The 22,613-nt window shown below is 36.1% G+C and overlaps 2 protein-coding genes across 3 annotated transcripts in view; both read right to left on the bottom strand.

Annotated features, from left to right (window-relative positions):
* LOC142342445 (uncharacterized) overlaps positions 1 to 2,708 on the bottom strand; it is a 108,484-nt gene extending 105,776 nt beyond the window's left edge. For both annotated transcript variants that reach the window (XM_075393771.1, XM_075393770.1), the window contains exon 1: positions 2,468 to 2,708. In XM_075393771.1, coding sequence (XP_075249886.1) covers positions 2,468 to 2,641 — 174 coding nt within the window. In that variant the 5' untranslated portion in view covers positions 2,642 to 2,708. The remainder of the gene's footprint in view (positions 1 to 2,467) is intronic.
* A 13,583-nt stretch (positions 2,709 to 16,291) lies between these two features.
* LOC142343239 (uncharacterized) lies at positions 16,292 to 22,613 on the bottom strand. Its single transcript, XM_075395016.1, has 4 exons — positions 22,352 to 22,613; positions 21,781 to 22,033; positions 18,221 to 18,381; positions 16,292 to 16,664 (listed from the first exon to the last, which is right to left on the bottom strand). Exons 1-4 carry the CDS (start codon positions 22,407 to 22,409, stop codon positions 16,405 to 16,407), a joined length of 732 nt encoding a protein of 243 aa, XP_075251131.1. The 5' UTR covers positions 22,410 to 22,613; the 3' UTR covers positions 16,292 to 16,404.

A 22,613-nucleotide genomic window follows, 5' to 3' on the forward strand; every position in this document is an offset into this window, starting at 1 on the left:
TAGAGTTTATATTCATTGGAAAAACCAATTGTGTTCAAATGAGACGCAATCAATGCCCAATATTTTTTCCAGTGGAGCACATGGTCTTTATGGCTCCGACAACGGTTTTTCATATAATTTTTAATGATTTCGTGAGTTTTGCTAGCATTTAATTATCTTTTTGTAGTGTTACATCTGAGTCTAACTAATCAAAGATTTAATATACTGGCTAGGGATTGACTAAGGAAACTATCTAATCCTTTGAGTTGCAACCTAATAATTTTTCATTTAGAAAAATTGATAATTATCGAGACACGATTTATAATTTATGCATTTCAAAATTAGCTGAAATTGCTCAGTTTTTTTCCTATATGAACAGTGTCAATCTAACCTAGCTATCACTGAATTGAGCATCTAGGAACATGATTTGGTACATGATTTCACTTTGAAAACAATTTGTCCCAAATGCACTTAAACCAGTGGCCGCGACTGGTATGTTTGGATGACATCTAAAAGTATCAGTATCTGTAACGTTAACGTTATAGAAGTGCAGGTGCTTTCTCGTGCCTCCATTTTTGGATATTTGCTATTTTTTCATCCCAAAGGGGTGTCATAAAAATCACATAAGATGTCATACAAGTCATACGCTATTTCTTAGTACGATCTTTATACGATTACCAGAAAATCAAATATGGCATAGTAATATAATAAGGACATCATATATAATACTTGTATGATTAGTAAGAGATCATAGAAGAGAAATCACTTATATGATAAACGTATGATTATCAGGAAAACATTTATGATACATGTATGATTATCAGGAAAACATTTATGATACATGTATGATTATCAGAAAATCAATGATGATCGATGTACGATTACCAGGAAATCATAAATGCATTTTGTATGATTACACGGAAACCATGAATAATCCCAGCACGATAACCAAGATATCATGATATGTTTAACCGTAGACGCCAAATTGTTGGAAAATAGCAGCCGTTGACCCGTGACAGGCTTTAGAATTGAAGTTTAAAACAAAGATAAAAATTGACGACAACCTAATTTTTCTAAGAGCTAAAAAGTGTTCGGATTTCTTCTGTTGTTTCACTAGATGAGATAATTGACTGAATTCTCCTTTCAGGAAAGAGAGCAATACGCTTAATGCAAATACCAGGCAGCAATTTACTCTAAGGAACTTTGATAACTTAAAGCACGAGAAAAGTTGACGACATTTTTTTAACTTAGTTTCAAAAAGTGTTCTAATTTGGTTTCATTTTGATCAGAAAATATTGCCAGTTAAAATATTATATTCAAAGAAAATATGCCTAACACTAATGCTAATTAGCAGTATACGTTGGTAACTAAGGAACGTTGATAACTTTATACATTAATTCTTAGTTCCCGGACATTATTTGTATAACCCTTTTCTTTTGATTTCTTGATTTAAAAATAAATTTGGAGTAAATTCGGCAAAAGGTTTGTCTTCGTTGCCCCGAAAACAAAAAAGTTTTCGAACAGGTAACCATTGAAATTGTAAAGTCGCTGACGAAAATTTGGAAAGTGATGGGCGATTGTTTTTAACTGATTTCAAGAAAAATTTCGTTTCCAGTTTATGATTCTTTTATGATTACCAGAAAATCATACTTTCATATTTTATTACCTTGTAAGATAACCAGGAAAATTGAAAACTTCAAGCGAAACGAGCGTCACAATTGTGGTCGTTTTAGCGTCCTTAAAAAATGTATGACCTTTGTATGACTACCAGGATATCATACAAATCATGCATGACCTTTATATGATTACCGGGAATCATATAGGACATTGTATGAGGTCCCCACCAGTACGTTATGCCCCCGCCCACATTAACCGATCATGTTTAATTACATGGTTAATCGGATCTTTTCCGTTTGTGCCCCCCCCCAGTAAGTTATGCGCCCCCAATTACAGAGTACGTTTCATTACATAGTAAATTATTATTATGTAAAAAAACAGCACGTGCGTCTAGGGGGTTGCAAATAATATGCACCCTCTAAGCTGGGGGGGGGGGGGGGGGCACAAACGGAAAAGATCCAGTAAATCATTATGTATAAAAAGATGAAAAAATGGCACGTGTCTGGGGGTGGGTTGCAAATAATATGCACCCAATAAGCTGGGGGGGGGCGGCGGAAAAGATCTTTGAGATATTTTCACTTTGAGATTTTTGAAAGCAAACCACTCTAAAGGCAGACACGAAAACGACTCGTCAGAAATTGTGAAGACTTGGCCAGGAGTTTTTCAAGAGTTGTCAAGACTTATGTCCTGATTCAGGACGTGCCAAGTAAGAAGAACCACATTATTAGAGCTCTGATACAGAGCTGATCCGAGACTTTTGGTTTAAACGAATTCGTACTGAATATAACTTCTGAAAATCAGTCAGAGTGCCATCTCTCATTCACACCAAAATAACAACAAAGACAGTCATTGGATAGGAGTAAAAATGTACCTTGAGAGCAGCCCTTCTGATGAGACATGTGTAGCAGAAACAGGCAATCTTGAGTTGTTTAGAGATAGGGCAGAACATCTCGTGTAAGTTGAGACAGTTACTCTTTGGGATGTAGATGTGTTGGTTGAGAGGTGCAGGTCGATTGCTCTTCATTATGCTCTTGTTACTTATCATATTAACATGGCCAACAACTTGAATTTCCCCGATCCGATAACTAAACTCCTCTTTCGATAACTGAACACTAATACTGAAGAGGAAAAAAATTAATACCAAATTTTAAGCGAGCTCAAAATTAGTTGATGTATATATAGATTTGAGGCCTGGTCAATAATGAACTCTTTTTCTATATTATAATGCTCTCTAATTATATGTTAGAACATATATCTTAGCAGCCCAAAGGACCTAGCGCCTTGTGAACAGGGTGCACCAAGTCCTAAGAAGCAAAGATTTATGTTGTAACTTTTTTTGGAGAACCAAAGCGTAAAAAATCAGTCCCAGTCCCACCCCAGTATTTTCAAATTAAAGGAGATTGTAATTGCCCTGAATGTGATTTTCACATGGAAGACTGTACCCGGACTGAACGTCAACTATTAATCAGTACTGATTCAGTGAAATTGTAAGCCTTGAATCAGTACTCTATCCGAGATTTGATCATGTCACTTTTTGGACTTGGCACGTCTTAAATAAACTCTTAAACCTTGGCAAGTCTTAAGTCGTGTTGAGTAAATTATTGCCCACAGTTTTTATTGTTGCAGTTGGTATATGCTCAATTCAGAAAAAAGTTTGGTCAGATTATCAAATTTCTCGTAAAAAAACTGTACCAATTTTTTCTAATTTTGAAATTATTCATTTATAAATAATCTCTACGTAAAACTCTACTTTGCCTTACTGCGGAAAAATCAAAATTTCTCAAGTCTTGGACAGGACTTGAATCAGGGCTTATCAAAACTTGGTCAAAACTTGACTCAAGACCTGCAAGTCTTGGCCAGGACTTAACTTCGACTTGACAAGTCCTGAGCACGTCTTAAGATGTCTTCAATAGTCTTAAGGCTTGAGATAAGACATTATCAGTACTGATTTGTCAATTCAAGATGTGTATTTCAATGGAGAAGTACTGATCAAGACTTGAAATTCGTTCCGGTTATCCAACGAAGCTTTGCGTTTTTACTATTACAACACATTAACAATTTTATAGAGCTTGGAATAGGGGAAACGCTATGGTTTTCTTCTATTAAGCTGTGGAGAAAGAGCTGCAATAGTGAGAACAAAACGAATTTTCGTATAGGTTAGGTAACACAACTGGAATTCATGGAAAACTGCGTGCGTTGATTGTGAAACCACTTAGCGGTTGGAAATTTTAATTCGAAATTTTGTATTATAATTAGCAGATTCACGTAAACTTGCGCAAAACACGACAATTGCACGTTTTAAAATGAACAAAGTCAATGAATGTCAACTTCTGTATATTTTTTATAGCAACTTCTGATATTTTGACAACTGGCACTGCCGATATGCGGCATTTATAAAATGCATTGGACATACTTCGTTTGTGCATCCACCCTCAGCTCTGTGAGTGCTGTTAGAATTTCAATTTGAACTATAGTTTGAAATGATAAAAAGTTTAACTTAACAGTTAAATCAGACAGGGGCAAATTGATTCAAAACACAAAATAGATGTAAATGAATCTTCAAGCAGTGGCACGTTGCTTGAATACTTGGTTTAATCTGATTATTTCTGAATACCCATTATTAGAGTTGGATTAATTGATGTAAAATTTTTTCACCATGTATTAAGTTATTATGGAACAACCAAAAGTGTGAAAGAATTTTTAAAAAAGAGCCAATTTGCTCTATATATGATATCCTATGAGACTGATTTACGGGAATATGGTAAACATATTGGGTGAACTTTGCAGGCCCAATTATAAATCACTCTGCTAAAATTAGTTTTGGTTTAAACGAATTCGTACTGAATATAACTTCTGAAAATCAGTCAGAGTGCCATCTCTCATTCACACCAAAATAACAACAAAGACAGTCATTGGATAGGAGTAAAAATGTACCTTGAGAGCAGCCCTTCTGATGAGACATGTGTAGCAGAAACAGGCAATCTTGAGTTGTTTAGAGATAGGGCAGAACATCTCCTGTAAGTTGAGACAGTTACTCTTTGGGATGTAGATGTGTTGGTTGAGAGGTGCAGGTCGATTGCTCTTCATTATGCTCTTGTTACTTATCATATTAATATGGCCAACAACTTGAATTTCCCCGATCCGATAACTAAACTCCTCTTTCGATAACTGAACACTAATACTGAAGAGGAAAAAAATTAATACCAAATTTTAAGCGAGCTCAAAATTAGTTGATGTATATATAGATTTGAGGCCTGGTCAATAATGAACTCTTTTTCTATATTATAATGCTCTCTAATTATATGTTAGAACATATATCTTAGCAGCCCAAAGGACCTAGCGCCTTGTGAACAGGGTGCACTAAGTCCTAAGAAGCAAAGATTTATGTTGTAACTTTTTTTGGAGAACCAAAGCGTAAAAAATCAGTCCCAGTCCCACCCCAGTATTTTCAAATTAAAGGAGATTGTAATTGCCCTGAATGTGATTTTCACATGGAAGACTGTACCCGGACTGAACGTCAACTATTAATCAGTACTGATTCAGTGAAATTGTAAGCCTTGAATCAGTACTCTATCCGAGATCTGATCATTTCACTTTTTGGACTTGGCACGTCTTAAATAAACTCTTAAACCTTGGCAAGTCTTAAGTCGTGTTGAGTAAATTATTGCCCACAGTTTTTATTGTTGCAGTTGGTATATGCTCAATTCAGAAAAAAGTTTGGTCAGATTATCAAATTTCTCGTAAAAAAACTGTACCAATTTTTTCTAATTTTGAAATTATTCATTTATAAATAATCTCTACGTAAAACTCTACTTTGCCTTACTGCGGAAAAATCAAAATTTCTCAAGTCTTGGACAGGACTTGAATCAGGGCTTATCAAAACTTGGTCAAAACTTGACTCAAGACCTGCAAGTCTTGGCCAGGACTTAACTTCGACTTGACAAGTCCTGAGCACGTCTTAAGATGTCTTCAATAGTCTTAAGGCTTGAGATAAGACATTATCAGTACTGATTTGTCAATTCAAGATGTGTATTTCAATGGAGAATTACTGATCAAGACTTGAAATTCGTTCCGGTTATCCAACGAAGCTTTGCGTTTTTACTATTACAACACATTAACAATTTTATAGAGCTTCGAATAGGGGAAACGCTATGGTTTTCTTCTATTAAGCTGTGGAGAAAGAGCTGCAATAGTGAGAACAAAACGAATTTTCGTATAGGTTAGGTAACACAACTGGAATTCATGGAAAACTGCGTGCGTTGATTGTGAAACCACTTAGCGGTTGGAAATTTTAATTCGAAATTTTGTATTATAATTAGCAGATTCACGTAAACTTGCGCAAAACACGACAATTGCACGTTTTAAAATGAACAAAGTCAATGAATGTCAACTTCTGTATATTTTTTATAGCAACTTCTGATATTTTGACAACTGGCACTGCCGATATGCGGCATTTATAAAATGCATTGGACATACTTCGTTTGTGCATCCACCCTCAGCTCTGTGAGTGCTGTTAGAATTTCAATTTGAACTATAGTTTGAAATGATAAAAAGTTTAACTTAACAGTTAAATCATACAGGGGCAAATTGATTCAAAACACAAAATAGATGTAAATGAATCTTCAAGCAGTGGCACGTTGCTTGAATACTTGGTTTAATCTGATTATTTCTGAATACCCATTATTAGAGTTGGATTAATTGATGTAAAATTTTTTCACCATGTATTAAGTTATTATGGAACAACCAAAAGTGTGAAAGAATTTTTAAAAAAGAGCCAATTTGCTCTATATATGATATCCTATGAGACTGATTTACGGGAATATGGTAAACATATTGGGTGAACTTTGCAGGCCCAATTATAAATCACTCTGCTAAAATTAGTTTTGGTTTAAACGAATTCGTACTGAATATAACTTCTGAAAATCAGTCAGAGTGCCATCTCTCATTCACACCAAAATAACAACAAAGACAGTCATTGGATAGGAGTAAAAATGTACCTTGAGAGCAGCCCTTCTGATGAGACATGTGTAGCAGAAACAGGCAATCTTGAGTTGTTTAGAGATAGGGCAGAACATCTCGTGTAAGTTGAGACAGTTACTCTTTGGGATGTAGATGTGTTGGTTGAGAGGTGCAGGTCGATTGCTCTTCATTATGCTCTTGTTACTTATCATATTAATATGGCCAACAACTTGAATTTCCCCGATCCGATAACTAAACTCCTCTTTCGATAACTGAACACTAATACTGAAGAGGAAAAAAATTAATACCAAATTTTAAGCGAGCTCAAAATTAGTTGATGTATATATAGATTTGAGGCCTGGTCAATAATGAACTCTTTTTCTATATTATAATGCTCTCTAATTATATGTTAGAACATATATCTTAGCAGCCCAAAGGACCTAGCGCCTTGTGAACAGGGTGCACTAAGTCCTAAGAAGCAAAGATTTATGTTGTAACTTTTTTTGGAGAACCAAAGCGTAAAAAATCAGTCCCAGTCCCACCCCAGTATTTTCAAATTAAAGGAGATTGTAATTGCCCTGAATGTGATTTTCACATGGAAGACTGTACCCGGACTGAACGTCAACTATTAATCAGTACTGATTCAGTGAAATTGTAAGCCTTGAATCAGTACTCTATCCGAGATTTGATCATGTCACTTTTTGGACTTGGCACGTCTTAAATAAACTCTTAAACCTTGGCAAGTCTTAAGTCGTGTTGAGTAAATTATTGCCCACAGTTTTTATTGTTGCAGTTGGTATATGCTCAATTCAGAAAAAAGTTTGGTCAGATTATCAAATTTCTCGTAAAAAAACTGTACCAATTTTTTCTAATTTTGAAATTATTCATTTATAAATAATCTCTACGTAAAACTCTACTTTGCCTTACTGCGGAAAAATCAAAATTTCTCAAGTCTTGGACAGGACTTGAATCAGGGCTTATCAAAACTTGGTCAAAACTTGACTCAAGACCTGCAAGTCTTGGCCAGGACTTAACTTCGACTTGACAAGTCCTGAGCACGTCTTAAGATGTCTTCAATAGTCTTAAGGCTTGAGATAAGACATTATCAGTACTGATTTGTCAATTCAAGATGTGTATTTCAATGGAGAAGTACTGATCAAGACTTGAAATTCGTTCCGGTTATCCAACGAAGCTTTGCGTTTTTACTATTACAACACATTAACAATTTTATAGAGCTTGGAATAGGGGAAACGCTATGGTTTTCTTCTATTAAGCTGTGGAGAAAGAGCTGCAATAGTGAGAACAAAACGAATTTTCGTATAGGTTAGGTAACACAACTGGAATTCATGGAAAACTGCGTGCGTTGATTGTGAAACCACTTAGCGGTTGGAAATTTTAATTCGAAATTTTGTATTATAATTAGCAGATTCACGTAAACTTGCGCAAAACACGACAATTGCACGTTTTAAAATGAACAAAGTCAATGAATGTCAACTTCTGTATATTTTTTATAGCAACTTCTGATATTTTGACAACTGGCACTGCCGATATGCGGCATTTATAAAATGCATTGGACATACTTCGTTTGTGCATCCACCCTCAGCTCTGTGAGTGCTGTTAGAATTTCAATTTGAACTATAGTTTGAAATGATAAAAAGTTTAACTTAACAGTTAAATCAGACAGGGGCAAATTGATTCAAAACACAAAATAGATGTAAATGAATCTTCAAGCAGTGGCACGTTGCTTGAATACTTGGTTTAATCTGATTATTTCTGAATACCCATTATTAGAGTTGGATTAATTGATGTAAAATTTTTTCACCATGTATTAAGTTATTATGGAACAACCAAAAGTGTGAAAGAATTTTTAAAAAAGAGCCAATTTGCTCTATATATGATATCCTATGAGACTGATTTACGGGAATATGGTAAACATATTGGGTGAACTTTGCAGGCCCAATTATAAATCACTCTGCTAAAATTAGTTTTGGTATTTTGACTTGACTTGTACGCACTGATAATGAGTATATATACAGCTGATTTTGAGTTCTTTTTCCTCTCCAGAACGAAATCACCACATTGATCTATTAATCAGATCTTTCTTAAAAGACTGTAAATTTTTTTTTGTAAAATATCATTTTGCGTTCCATTTTCTCATTTTATCTTTTCAAAAAATTATTCAGAGAAATTGTTCTTTTCAAGAGTTCTGCAAAAAATCGGTTATTGATATCAGTTTGATTGACATGAAACATCTTATTAGTCTTTTTGTAGAACGATTTGAATGTGCCTATGGTCTGATGTAGTAGGGTCTGCATATGCCTGTGCTGGGATGTAGTATGGTGATAACATGCCTGTTGTTTGACGTAGTATGGTCTTAATATGCCAATGGTGTGATGTAAAATGGTGTTCATAAGCCTGTGATTTAATGTAGAATGATGTGAACATCTCTTTGGTGTGATCGAGTGTGTTGTGAATATGCCTGTGATGTGATGTAGTATTTTTTGAATATGCTTGTGATATGATTGACAATCAGCGCTGAAAATGTTAAAATTAGTGTATTTTAGGCTGACAATCAGAGCTGAAAAAGGTTTGGAGCAGAAGTGTTTTAGGCTAACAGGAGTTACACAATATTGTTAATGAGGCTGATAATTGCTTGATAATAGTTTTCAACAAATCAAAACCAAGATAAAATCAGAAGTTCAATTTTACTCTAAAAAGGAGACTGATCAATGAATATTTGGACATGAAAAGAATGTGTACAAGTGTTTAAAAATCTATATACAGTTTCTGGATTTGATGCATTGCTCTGTGTGCTCATCCGGGTGTCTACTTCTTTCCAATCTCATCAAAATGCCCTGGGATCTTATTTATTCGAAAATATCTCCCAGGTCAGATGTTGTCCAATTTTGAACATCAATACTAAGCAAATATGTTGCAGAGTTTTGGGGATTACATGGGACGGAAGAGATAAAAGTTCCTGACCATTCTTCATAATACATCACTAATCGCAGTTGAACATTTGAGCAATTAATTCACGTTCACATCGGATAATGGTGACGACAAATTAAAACAAAAATGTGTCTAGTTGTGCTTTTGTGAATTCGTTGATTTTTTTCTTACTGATTGACATTAGTTAATCCGTATTGACTTACCGGTTATGGAAGTTGAATGGTCAATTTGTAAAAACTTAGAAGTTTTTGGCTAGTTCTTACAAGCCATGTTTTTCTTCCAAAATCTTGCAAATTCCTAAGTTAACTTAGTGACTTAAAAGTTTTTACAATATAATCATTTTTGCTGTAATGTTGCGAATTCTGATTTCTTACCCATCTTGTCTTGCCCCAGGGTTCATAGTTACTTTTAAAAACTGTCTAGGAAAATTCTCTTGTGAACAGTTCTGTAGTCGACAAAATTCTGGATTTGTGTAAATTATTATTCCAAATTTGAGGAAAAAGAACATTTTTTTGATGATATTAAATTCTTCTACTCTTAATAAAAATTGGGTTTTCGAAAAAATGACAAGTACAATAATAAACACTTGATGAAAACAGTTATTCCTCAATCGAATGTTTTTTGGCACCAAAAAATACAAATTTCTGTTGGTTCATTTCAATATTTTTTCAATCAAAATCTGAAACATTATTTTACATGATAATTTTGATAACAATTGTGAAATTTTTGGCCGATCTCATCACAAATATTTGTTGCAAAAACTCCCATTTGCAGAATCTGATCTTTTGATCACAAAATGCGATTTGTGTTTTCAGATCTGACGTTTTGTGTTATGATAAATCCATTTGTATCTCAGAATTGATAATGATGTACTTGTAACTTCATTAGCTATACAACGATTTGAACATTAAAAAAAACTTATTCTCCTGTCCCTACCAACAACATCACTTCTCTACGTAAAATCAAATGAGAAACACCATCCATACAGAAAAACAAGTTGACCAACAATCGATCACTAACGTCTTGTTGGAATGAGTTTCCTTAAGTAGAAAATCACGCAATTTGGTCAATTTTGGAAAATTTTCGATGAAATTGTGCTATTTTGGTTTGTTGATTAACCCTTTTATATTCAAATTAGTTACTGTAGTCTTTCCGGAACTCTCCACTCTTCATTTACAGATTTGCATATCTATTTGATGAGTTTTGTAGTCAAATTGATGTTAATAATTGAGTGGTAACTTAAGCCATTCCGAAGCTGTAAAGGATCAAGAAAAAAGTTAAAATGTGATGCCATTTCAGACTTCTATTAAGCCAGAGAGAAAAGCGTATCATTCAATTACGGCAATTTGAATTCCGATCATAGAATCGAGTTTTAAATCGAGTTTTCCGCTAATAATTTTTGAAGGTAATTTTTGGGTATTTAGAGGTCTACTTTTGTAGTTTGTCAATAAAATTTCCGTGGCATGTAATTGCAGGAACTTTCTCTCTGTTTTTGTATTTGACTTCAAATGAAAGCCTAATCTGGAGAAACAATTTCTACCCGACATTCTCTCTCTTCTCCATATCCACGGCTATGAAAAGATTTTTATCAGAAGTGAAAAGAGTGCCCACCTAACCGTGTGCTCCAGAGGGAGTTCCTCCTACACTCTGCATCAGTCGCATTGCTCTGAATTCCGTACAATCTGGAGCAGATCGAGTACAGTGATTTGTCCACATTGACAGCTATGAAAAGCGATGAGCATTGGATGGGACCGAAATCACTGGAAAGCGAAATTACTGGTTTTCATGACAGTATTCAAAGCTACCTTCATTTCAATGTCAACTGTATTTTATGCTCAATTTTAGCTCTGCTCAAGTAAAACAATAATTCCAGCGTCTTTATTGCGTTGCTGCTACTGAAATGTTCCAAAAATTTTGACATCGATTTCCGTTTTGCCTTTTTTTGAGTGTTTCCTTTATGAAGGAAGGGAACATAGATGAAGGAAACTGTTGCTTCCTGCTAAAAAAATTGACTGGTTTATACCCGTACATTGGTGATAAGCACAGACCTCCAAGTGGGGCAACCAGCAGGGGAAGCAGCCTCGAAGGCCCTCTTCAACACCTTGGTCCGCAATGGGCTGCCAATGAGGTATGAAATTTTTGTTATACAGGAAAAACTTCATAGAGTTGAGGAAAAGGCTGCAAAACTTTCAAGAGAGCACAGCACAGAGACAAAGTGGTTCAATCTTACTCGCATTTAAACGTGACTTTAAGAGGAGAACTTAGAAAAGAAATGGCTTCATGTGTGGGATCCTTGGACTTTTTGTCAGGAGCTGCAGTAGGCGGGACAAAGCGCAATGCAGCAAGAGGTGAGAAAACCCACCTAGACAGAGCATTCAAGAGACAAAGAGATGAAGGCAATCGTGAGTCAGTGGCCATGGGTTCAACAACGGCTACACCAGACGAGGAATACAGGGCAGGTCGTACTAAGTGAAAGACAGCAGGCATGCTAGTGGACATTGGTTGCTCGGACCACATAACGACAAAAACGATGCGCTGCTGGATTTTGTGCTCATTCACTCGGCAGTCGGGAAATCGAACGGAAAATTGTAGCAGAAGTCATGTAAAGGTCAGCGTACCATCAAAAAGAGGGTAAATCCAATGCGGAGTCAAAAAATTTTTTATGTTTGCCTGACTGATGCTAAGAGTGAGGACAGAGGTTCACTTTTGAGAACAAATGAGCATTTAAAAACCGCATGAAGGAATTCGGGTAAAACATTTCAAGATAATAAACGATTTTACTTAATTTGAAGCGTTCTACAGTTCAAGCCGAGTTCCAAAAGCATTAAACTTGACAGGTCACGCAAATTGTACAGACGATTTAGACATTTGAATCCAGCCGATGCTGTCAGAAGAGTGTCGGCGAACTCGGTGATGTGTTGAGTTTGTGTTTATTAACCAAGACAAAGACTCCAGGACCAACTAGTCGAAATCCGAGCAAAGAGGAAAATGGATAGGTTGTCCGCAGACGTGATGGGATCATTCAGAAAAGAGTCAATATTAAGGTTCCTGCATTGTTTGCAGACCAATGAAGGCACTTTGTGGACTTGCGGAAGGCAAAAAATGAAACACTAGCCAGCCTTAAGAAGTTTGTCTTCATTGTGACGACTCCCAAGAAGATGAGAGCAGAAGACGCAAAAAAAATTCGCAGAGAACTTCAAGACATTCTCTTTGGACGAGGGCATTCTACAGAAGAAGAGACCAAGCCAGAGACGTCAAATCAGAAGATATTAGCTGAGAGATGAAACAAGTCTTAACTGGAGATGACAGACGTTTGCACATTGACTCAGGGCCTCCCAAAATGATGGTGGAGCAGCCATTTTCCAACCAACGAGGATCAGAATTTTGGCTTTGAGAAGAGGAGAAGACAGATGCCCAGTGGTGTAGATGCCGTTTATAAAACTGAAGCTTTCAATTAGTAAGATATCAATTCTGAGTTGCACAGCTCTTTATGGGAAAGAGAGACAGAGATCTCAGCAAACTTGAAACCAAGGTACTGGAAAGAAGGTGTGTGAATCAAACTGAAACCGACAATGGATACCTCGCGATCTTAGCCATCATTTACATGGTGATCGAGGTTCGATATTGGATCATCAAGGAGTCCGAAGTGGGCTTAATGCCTGAAAAGACAGAAACAGCTGGCCTACTAGATGAGGCATCTGAGTCACAAAATTTGACAACCAGATGACCGTCATCGAGAAGATGGCAACAAAGAGAGAAAGCGCAGAACTAATGAAAAAAATAAAATAGCAGTGGCATGAAACAGAGAGCATGAACACCCAAAAACGACAATCAGAGGAGATGTGACGGACCGGTGTAAGGTCAAGACAGCTTGCCTGCACTCACAAATAGAGAAAAAAATGTACCTGGAACAGCCACAGAAGCTTGTGAAACGAGAACCAGATGCAGAGAAGTTATTATTCCGACTGAATAAATCACTTTATTGTTTGAGGCAGGCTGCTAACAGGATGAACTTCCCATTGAGAGAGGGTTTCAAAGAACAACTATTGTTTGTTCATGATAGCATTGAAAGATGGTCACACCTTCATTGTGGTCTGGGCGCATGAAATCATAGTGGCATCAGCAAGCATGAGAGTGATCTCCGATGTCAAGAAGGCAATCGAGGAAAGCTCCTCATGGAAGAAAGAAGGCGACTTATCGCTCCGGTCATCTGAATCAGACGAGAAGGGGGGAAGTTACAGTCGAACGAGAGCACTAACATAGATCAGTGCCAACAATCAGGGATTCCGGCTGGATTGAATTTGAATTTTTAGACAGCATGGAATAAAGACCCAGAATTGGATCAAAATGATCTACAGAAAATTGATTGGATTATTTCTTTTTTGGGCAAGCAAACGAGGCCAGACATCATGTTCCCAGTTAAAAAATCTGTCCAGACACATGAATGCACCTACTATTCAACACTGGCTAATCTGAAAACAACTCTTAGTTGAAAATTTTGAAACTTACTTACCTAAAAGAGACTAGTAATGATTTAGTGGGTGGAAGTGATACAAGCTTATCTGGTGGTCAGAACGACACAAAATCAAACGGTTTACTACCTTGCTCAGCACTCGCCTGAGTTGTGAAGAAGCAGGACACAGTTGCTCTTCCTTCATTAGAAGTAGAATATCAGGGCATGGTAGCATCAGTTCAAGAAGCAGTGTACTTTAAGCAATTTCTAGAGGATTTTGGCATCCAACAGAAACATATAAAAGGAATTGGAGAGGGACACAAAATATGAGTCAGATTTTGCCAAACCCCAGTAAAGCACAAGAGGAGCAAGCACATCAGCAAAAGGTTTCTTTTTATTCGTAACAAGACGGAAGATGGGAGTATTTTAATATAAAACTTTCCTGCTGAAAAAATGGCGTCGAACATCTTCACGAAATCCTTACCCGTATCGAAGATTGAAAAAATTAGGACAGTGTTGATGGTAGCAGATTCTGCGCAATCAGCTTAATTTTGAGTACAGATGTTAGAACCTCGAATCAAATATTTTTTCATAGACAGAATTGATTCAAGTCAATAAACTGATATACATCCTCAGGAATCCTAAAGAAATGGTGCTGTGAATCAAAATACGGTTCAAACTGATAATTCCAGACAGCTATTATTAGAGTTAGATTATTCGATAAAATCTTCACAGATTGTAATGAAAGATTATGATATCACTGAAAATGTGAATGAGTTCTTAGAAAAGTGCTATTAAATTCTGTATTTGATATCCCTTGCGAATTATTTCTAGGCGTTTTGCAGAAGCAAACCATATTGCCATCGCTATCAATAAAGTTTTGTTTTGTTTTTCGCACTGATAATGAGCATATATATACAGCGGAATTTTGAGTCAGTTTTCATCCCTAAAATCAAATTACCATCCTGATATATTATTCAGATCTTTCCGTTAAATCTCTTCATTGTTTTGTAAAATATCATTTTCGCTACTTTTTCATTTTTGAGAAATTAGTTGTCTTACTTAATTATAATCGACATTCATTCCCTTTCTGAAAGTCCAAAGCCCAACAATTTCAAGACTTATTAACTTACAATTGTCATCTCATCTGATGCTCAATTGAAGCGAAAAAAGAAGAGCGTGATTAATTGTTTATTGAAACAAGCAATTGTTTGAGCAAATAATTTAAAAACATCAAAACAAATTCGGAGAACTTTTGAGTGGTGATATGATGGGAACTATCAGTGATACCAAGGAATATAACTGAAGCTAGTTCACATTGACAAGCCAGAGAAGCATCAAAAAAAAGGTTGCTAAAATGCCAAACCGAATAAATCGTAATTTATTCCAAAGTTTCATTTTCTGAAAAAAGCATGCATGATTAAACAGTGGGATGGTACTATAATGCTTCATTGAGAATGCCCAGAAGAAAAAATATGCTTGTATTTTCAAAGAGTTCTGCAATTCTATTCTACGCTATCTTGTACAGACTTTTAAATTCTTTAGAATTTTTTTTAACCAGACGACTGAATTGGACCCAGTACTTAAAACATATTGGAGAATCATAATGTCACGCCAGATTGTTGCTACCGCAAACAGAAAATCCTGAATATACGGATGTTGTCACACTTTAGGCGACGACAAGAATTTGACACAGCATATTTATGTATAACGTCAACTGTTTTAACTCTGATGACGTATTGTAACTCTAGAACTTATAACCCTTCTATGTGACTGCAATAAACTGTAACCTACCACATACACACCTTGTATTCCTTATTTAGTATTCCACATATATACTATTCCTTTTTGTACTGTTTAAAAGTTCGTAGCTTAAAAACTCAAAATCTTCATATTACTTTTTGACTGTATTACAAAAAAAATGGAATTCCTTTTTTCAAAGAATATTCAAAAAATTATGCGAATTTCCAATAAAACATTCAAAGTTTTGCAAATAATTTCGTTAATTTAACTGCTGTGAAATTTTTTCGCACTCAAACACTGGCTTACGAGTTTACAGCAACCAATTTTTCCCATGTTTTCAGATAGGGTGCATATCCTGCCCCTAATTTTGTGCAAAATGTCCCCTTTCAATTCGTTACCGGCTCTGTGGACTATTGTTACGTATTTTCCACAGACTGCTGAGTGTTTTTGGACGCCTTAAACATATTCCTTACGTGACCAGAGACACACCAACTTGGTCTCAAACCAGTGTCTCCGTAAATACAGCCTCCTCTTTTTTATTGGCTCACTTGTCCACACAATAAGCACATTTTCGACAAATTTTATAAAAAGGCATGTATGACTATTTGTATTGATTTTTCAGAGCAGTTTCTTTATACGGAGTCACTATCAATCTATATTTATTCTTCAAATTACGAATTAGTATCCTTTCAATTTTAGTACATTCAATCCTCGGAATTTGAAAAGGGTTCGTGTTTTCCATCGGAAGAGGAGTTGGCAGTAGGGGTGAAAAGTGTTCCGATTGCCTTGAACTTGTTGAACAAACTGCTCATGCACGTGCACAGATTGACCTCCTGTCTGAGAGATCTGCATCCGAAGAGAAGAGCAGCCGGTAGCATCCAGAACTTGAAGAAGAATCCCACGAATGAGATCTGAGAGAGAAGGTAGTGCCAACAGGAGAAGTTCTCTCGGTAGTAGAGGTCAGCTGAAAAGCAACATCGGTTAGCTTCATTTCGAGGAAGATGAGTTCGCAGCTGTATGCCTCCCCCCATCAACGGTTGAAACAGACTATCTCTAATAGACAATTAATGCTACACCGATATAATGCCATATGTAATATGTCAAAGATATGCAAACTGTTATTAGTACAAAACACTCACTAATTGTAACACTCCCTTCTCAAAGCGAGAAATGATGGGAACAGGAAACAGTTCTGAAAGTCCTGTTGATGTCCCAGGTTGAGTTCCAGATCCAAATTGGCTTATGATCAGACCCAGTCGAGCACACACCCGTGTGTTTCCAGACCGAAATTACAGTGTCTGGATGGAAGTTCAAGCGCTTTACTGTCTGGACCATGGTCTGGAGATGGTCTGATCAGAGGTCAATTTAGTCTGAAAAGTGTGACCATAGGCGGCTTCGAGCGAACTTGAGTCTGATCAGAGGCGACTTCGAGCGCAATTGGGTCTGATCAGCGATAAGTTCGAGCGCCTTATTTTTTTCATTTTTTTGTTTCTTTTACTGAGAGATGTTGGCTCTGCAAGAGTCAACAATGACGCAGCGTTCTGATCAGAGACTTATCCGAAGTCCGATAGCTCTGACCAGAAAAAGGAGTCCAGCTGACAGCAAGGGCTGGTCCCCTTCAGAGGAAATTTTGATCAACTAGAGACCACAATGTTTCTTATGGAACGCTGTCTAAACTCATCCATTGAGTCAGAAATATACACTAAGCGGTGAACTAATTAAAATTTGTTCTCAACAGTTGGGTTTCCCCTTTTCTTTAGCAATACTTTTTTATTTGATTTTTCCTTAGATGAATTAAATACTGCAAACATCAGTTTTTATGAAATGAATATATTGTAGCAAAATTAAGATATTTGTCCATAAGTAAAATCTTTCTCTGATCAGACTATTTCAAGCGCACTTGAGAATGATCTGAACCGGTTTCGAGCTCGCTTCAGTCTGATCATAAATGGCTGCGAGCGCAACGGGGTCTGACCATAAATGCTTCGAGCGCTTTTTGTCTGATCATAACCTCTTCGAGCGCACTTGAGTCTGATCATAGTCTGATTCAATTCTGGGCAATGGTCTGAATTTGACTCTAGACCATGGTCTGAAGATGGTCTGATCAGAACGCCATCGGTCTGAAAAGTCTGATCAGAGACCCTTTGTGTCTCGAAAGTCTGATCAGAGGTATCTTCGGTCTGGAAAGTCTGATCAGGGTTGATTTCCGTCTGGAAAATTTGATCAAAGATAACTTTGGTCTGGTAAGTCTGATCAGACAAAAATTTGGGTCTAGACCTCAACCTGGGTCTGTGGAATTACTGCAGATTAATATATAATTACTTTGAGAGAGTTTTTTTTACTCTGGTCAATTTGAGGAAACCTTAGGGTGAAACTGCTAAACATTTGTGCAACTGAATTAGTGCATGTAACTTTTCCAATTTAACACATGAAGTCGTTATAAACGAATTCAGTTGGAGATAAGCAACTGTGGATGAATGAAGCAGCAGGAGGGGGTTTATAGGAAGTGAGATAACTTACCCCATAGGAATATGTCTAGGACCATGAGAGAGCAGAGGAGACAGGTCATAATAGTGATGATGAGCATGAGTCTGGGAATGGCACTCTGCTGTCTCCCCACCTCCACACTCTCTCCATCACTCACTCCACCACCACTACCCACACCAAGAGTAAGGTTGTCTCTGATAAGAAAAAAAGACAATACACAGTGATCGTAATAATAGTGAGGGTAGTTTAAAGTCTTTTCTGAATAATAAGAAACAGTATGTTAGAAACGGAATCTGTCTTGAATCTGACTTGACAATTATAAATTGCGGTGTTCCACAAGGTACTGTACAAAGTATTTTATTATTCATACTTTATGTAAATAATTTCATTGAGGTGATAGGTAAAAGTTCGAATGTCTTACAACTTGCAGATGACACTACAATTCTATGTCATAAAAAATGAACATTTTTTAAAAGCAGAGGCTGAAAAATATTGATAGAAACAGAACAAAATTTGAAACAGAACAAGTTAACTCTAACTGACGGAAAAGCAGAAAAAAAATTTTCAAAAATGAAAAATTACAACAGTCAAATGCATTGAATTTAAAAGTCGTTCATTGAAGCCAACGGATGAATGCAGATAACTAAGTGTTATTCATGATAGAGAGATGACATAGCAAATACAGCTTAGTAAAGTTATCAGTATTATGGCATAAGCATCCGATCAGTATATTTGGTACGTAATTAGGCACCTTTTTTTCGAATGAACCTATTTAGAGCAGTTGTTTTGTCGCATTTATAATTTAGTGAAAGTTTTTTCTCAAGTTTGCCATCCTACTCAATTGATTGAATAACGAAACAAAATAGGTGGATTGTATTATAGAGGGTTTTTTCGAACCAAATATGACACTGCTCAAAAACTAGTTATCGAAAACAAAAATTATCTTGCGCAACTTTAATTAGCAAAAACGTCATTAAATAGATTTTTCGATATTGTTCTACAAAAGCACTCGAGACGAAAGAAAATGAAGAATAATAAGAGACGTTGAAATTAATGTAAATAACGTATGATTTTTCTCTCACAACAAATAATAACCTGAAATAGAGTCTAAAATCAATTGTTAGAAATTTTGCTCAACTAGGGAATAAAGTTCCAAGAGTTTTAAGAAAAAATAATTCAAATGAAAAAAGTCAGGTTATTCAAAAACAGTTCGAGCCTGTATTTTTTTTAACTTAACGATCTTTTGCTAAATTAAAACTCAGTTTAAAAATATCCCTAAAAACAAAATTGAATCTAGATCACGAGGGCTCAAAAAATTCAAACGCATCGGTGAAAGTTTCAAACACATCTGGAGGGTTGCCAGAAAATAGCCGCCGTTGATACCGATAAAAACCAATTGGGATTGAAGGGACAGAAAACACTAATAAAAACAGATTGTTGAACAAAAACAATTTAAAGTGCGCAAAATTGGGATTGGATTTCATACATATTCAAACACCTGTTTCTTAGTGGGAGGATGCAATATCTAGTATCAATGAGAAAGCGCATTAGAGATGTCAACTAAGACATAAAAGAACAAAGTTCACATAGTGGGCACCTGAAACTGGAACTTGGCGGTTTATCCCGTTTCGATTTTGATTTTCCTTCGTAAAAAAACTGCCAAACTGAAGTATGTATAATCTATTTTCTGGATTTTGGCTTTAATTGGCGCAATGATGTGTAAAGATGTCATGGAAAGAGTTTAGTACTAGTAAACTTCTTCTTTAATAATCGGCTGATTGCACTCAAAATGAGTAAGATCGCAAAAAGAGTGTAGAAGAGAACTGGGCTTCACTTAGCGATCTCTAATAGCTGGTAATGATAACCCTATACGAAAAAAAAAAACAGAAAACAATGCAAAACCATTCAATTGACACAAAAGTCAATCAAAGAAACAGTATGAAGATCTTATTGATCTTTGCATGTAAAAAATGGAAAATTTTGTTTGTTTTCATCAATGGTTTTAAATCAGAAATCTCGATACTTCCTTAAATGTTTTTTTTAAATATTTCTTATCAGTATTCCACTTAGAACAGGTAGGATCTTATAATTTTCTCGCGCTCGATCAATTCGTTATCAAAATTTCTGAAAACCAATTTGATTGGAAAGAAAACTGTGCTTTGAGAAAGTTCCTCACATCACATTGTAGTATTACGAGAGCCGTTACAAATGAACGGATAATTAATCCCGCATTATAGCGAACGAATTTAGGCGCTAATTACCCATTCTTTCGCCGCGCGCTAAACAAACTAACGCTTGTTAAGACTACCAGTACACAAGTATTTAAATAACTCAGTTCGACTTAATTAAATAACACAATTTTAGGCCTGGATCTCCTCGCTTATATCCAGGATAGAAAATGTACGTTGTTGAACGTAGGCGGCCTGTAAAACCACAGTTACTTTTGATTTAAATTACTTCTGCTTTTGACGGTTGCAATGCAGATCTCTTCCCCCAAGTTCAATAAAGATGAAGCAGATTGCTTCAGGGGAAAAGACAATGGAGTCTCATAAAAAGCCCCCAAGAAAACCATAATTGTTGCGGTTTTAGAAGAGGGGAAAAGCAGAAAACAGGCGCCTACGAAATCAATAATTGATGCTCTCAGCTTTTTAGATTTTTATTATTTTTTGGAGTTTCAATAATTTTTCCGTGAGATAAAAAAGAGTTAATTCTCTTGCCTTCTCGGCCAATAGGAAAATTAAGAAGCACCTCACTATGAACGTGAGTTTGTGATTCGCTCCCTATCGGGCCGAACGGAGCTGAGAGGAATTTATTGTTTCTCTCAGTGAAGTGGGACGGAATAAAATTAGAGAGACAGAAACTACAACCAGAAATCAGCAGCAGACAACTGCGTCCATTTTTTGATAACTAAATCTAAATTCAAAAAAGAGATTGCATATAACTTCCAACCAGAAAATATTCGACTATTTTATAAGTTTTTTTTGTGTGAACAGAACTACCACCAGACTAACCAGAAGAACTGATCGATCGCTAGCCAGCTCATCTCGATTTCACCACAACGTAACTGGTAATTAGTAAGCTGTAATTTTTATATTTACTCTTTTATAAATTAAACACTTTCAGCCCCCCAACTATTTTAAATTGAGACTTATAGCACAGACAGGTCTTAGGCATATATCTTTGCCTTCGATTTGTTATATCTTTTGTCAAGTTTTACTGGCATACATAAAGAGATCCCGTATTGTGAGATTTGTAGCAGCCCAGCCAAATATGATAACATAAATGGAGAGAATAATCACATTTCTATCTCTTAATGGAAGCAGCAAATTTCTGTTGAGATGCCAGCGCTAAAAATCACTAAATGAATATTTATGCCGAATGTGGTGATTACCCGTAAGAATGGTAATATACATGCGTGAATGCGGTCAATTAGGAAACACAAACCGAGTGCTGAAATGAATTAAAGTTTCACTACTTTTAAAGCCGTCAAATATGACGACTCCAAAATCGAAAAATAAAATAGTGTAAGAATAGCTCTTTTGAGGTAATCTTACTCCTAGTTTTTCAATCTCTTGTTTGTTTTCGTTTTGTACCTTCCATTCTGATCCTGCATAGCCTCACTGTGCTCATCCATAGTCACAATCGATATCTTCTGAGTACTTCCAGAGTCCTTATTGGATCCATCAAACATATCCAGTCCATTGGCGGATGTTGAGTTGTGTTGCTGCTGCTGCTGCTCCAGTTGTGCTAGAGATGTGAACTGTATCTGGGGAGGGTTCGCAGACAAAATGTCTCCCATGGCTTCACTCGTTGGTTGTCTGTGACAGCTCACGTACAGCTGGAGTGCTAAAAACAGAACCAAAAGATACTCTCCTCAAATATAACATAATAGTAGCCAATCATACAATACTAACATGGCATATCATACATAAGTTACTCCATCGTATATTCCTTATATGGAAGTTATCACATATCATATAATTTGCTTCTGTGACCTCAGTGGGAAGTCATACAAATGATGTATAAATTTATCACATCTGGTTAGATCTCCATCTCCTATATCTCATTGTATCTCATATTGTATGATAATAACCAATTTATGACCTCTTCTTCTATTCTAATTAGTAAGATGTAGTCAAGTGTGATGGTGGTGTGGTGACTTACCAATACTGGCAGCACTGAGAATGACACTGATGGACTGAGTGATGGTCTCTGTCTTCATGTAGATGTGGTGCCTCAAAACAAATCAACTCACCAATTAACAACAATATCATCATCATTATACATGCACTCTCTTCTTATCCACTCCTATCACAAAAAAAACAATCAAAAAAAGCATTTAATGCTATTGTAGCAACTTTCCATTTTGCAATTAATCCATACAAGGTCGTCAGGCACTTGCAACACCTTTTACGTCTCAAAAAAT

This window comes from Convolutriloba macropyga, chromosome 7 (genome assembly GCF_964194025.1).
Source record: "Convolutriloba macropyga chromosome 7, txConMacr16.3, whole genome shotgun sequence".
In the NCBI taxonomy this organism is placed as follows: domain Eukaryota; kingdom Metazoa; phylum Xenacoelomorpha; order Acoela; family Convolutidae; genus Convolutriloba; species Convolutriloba macropyga.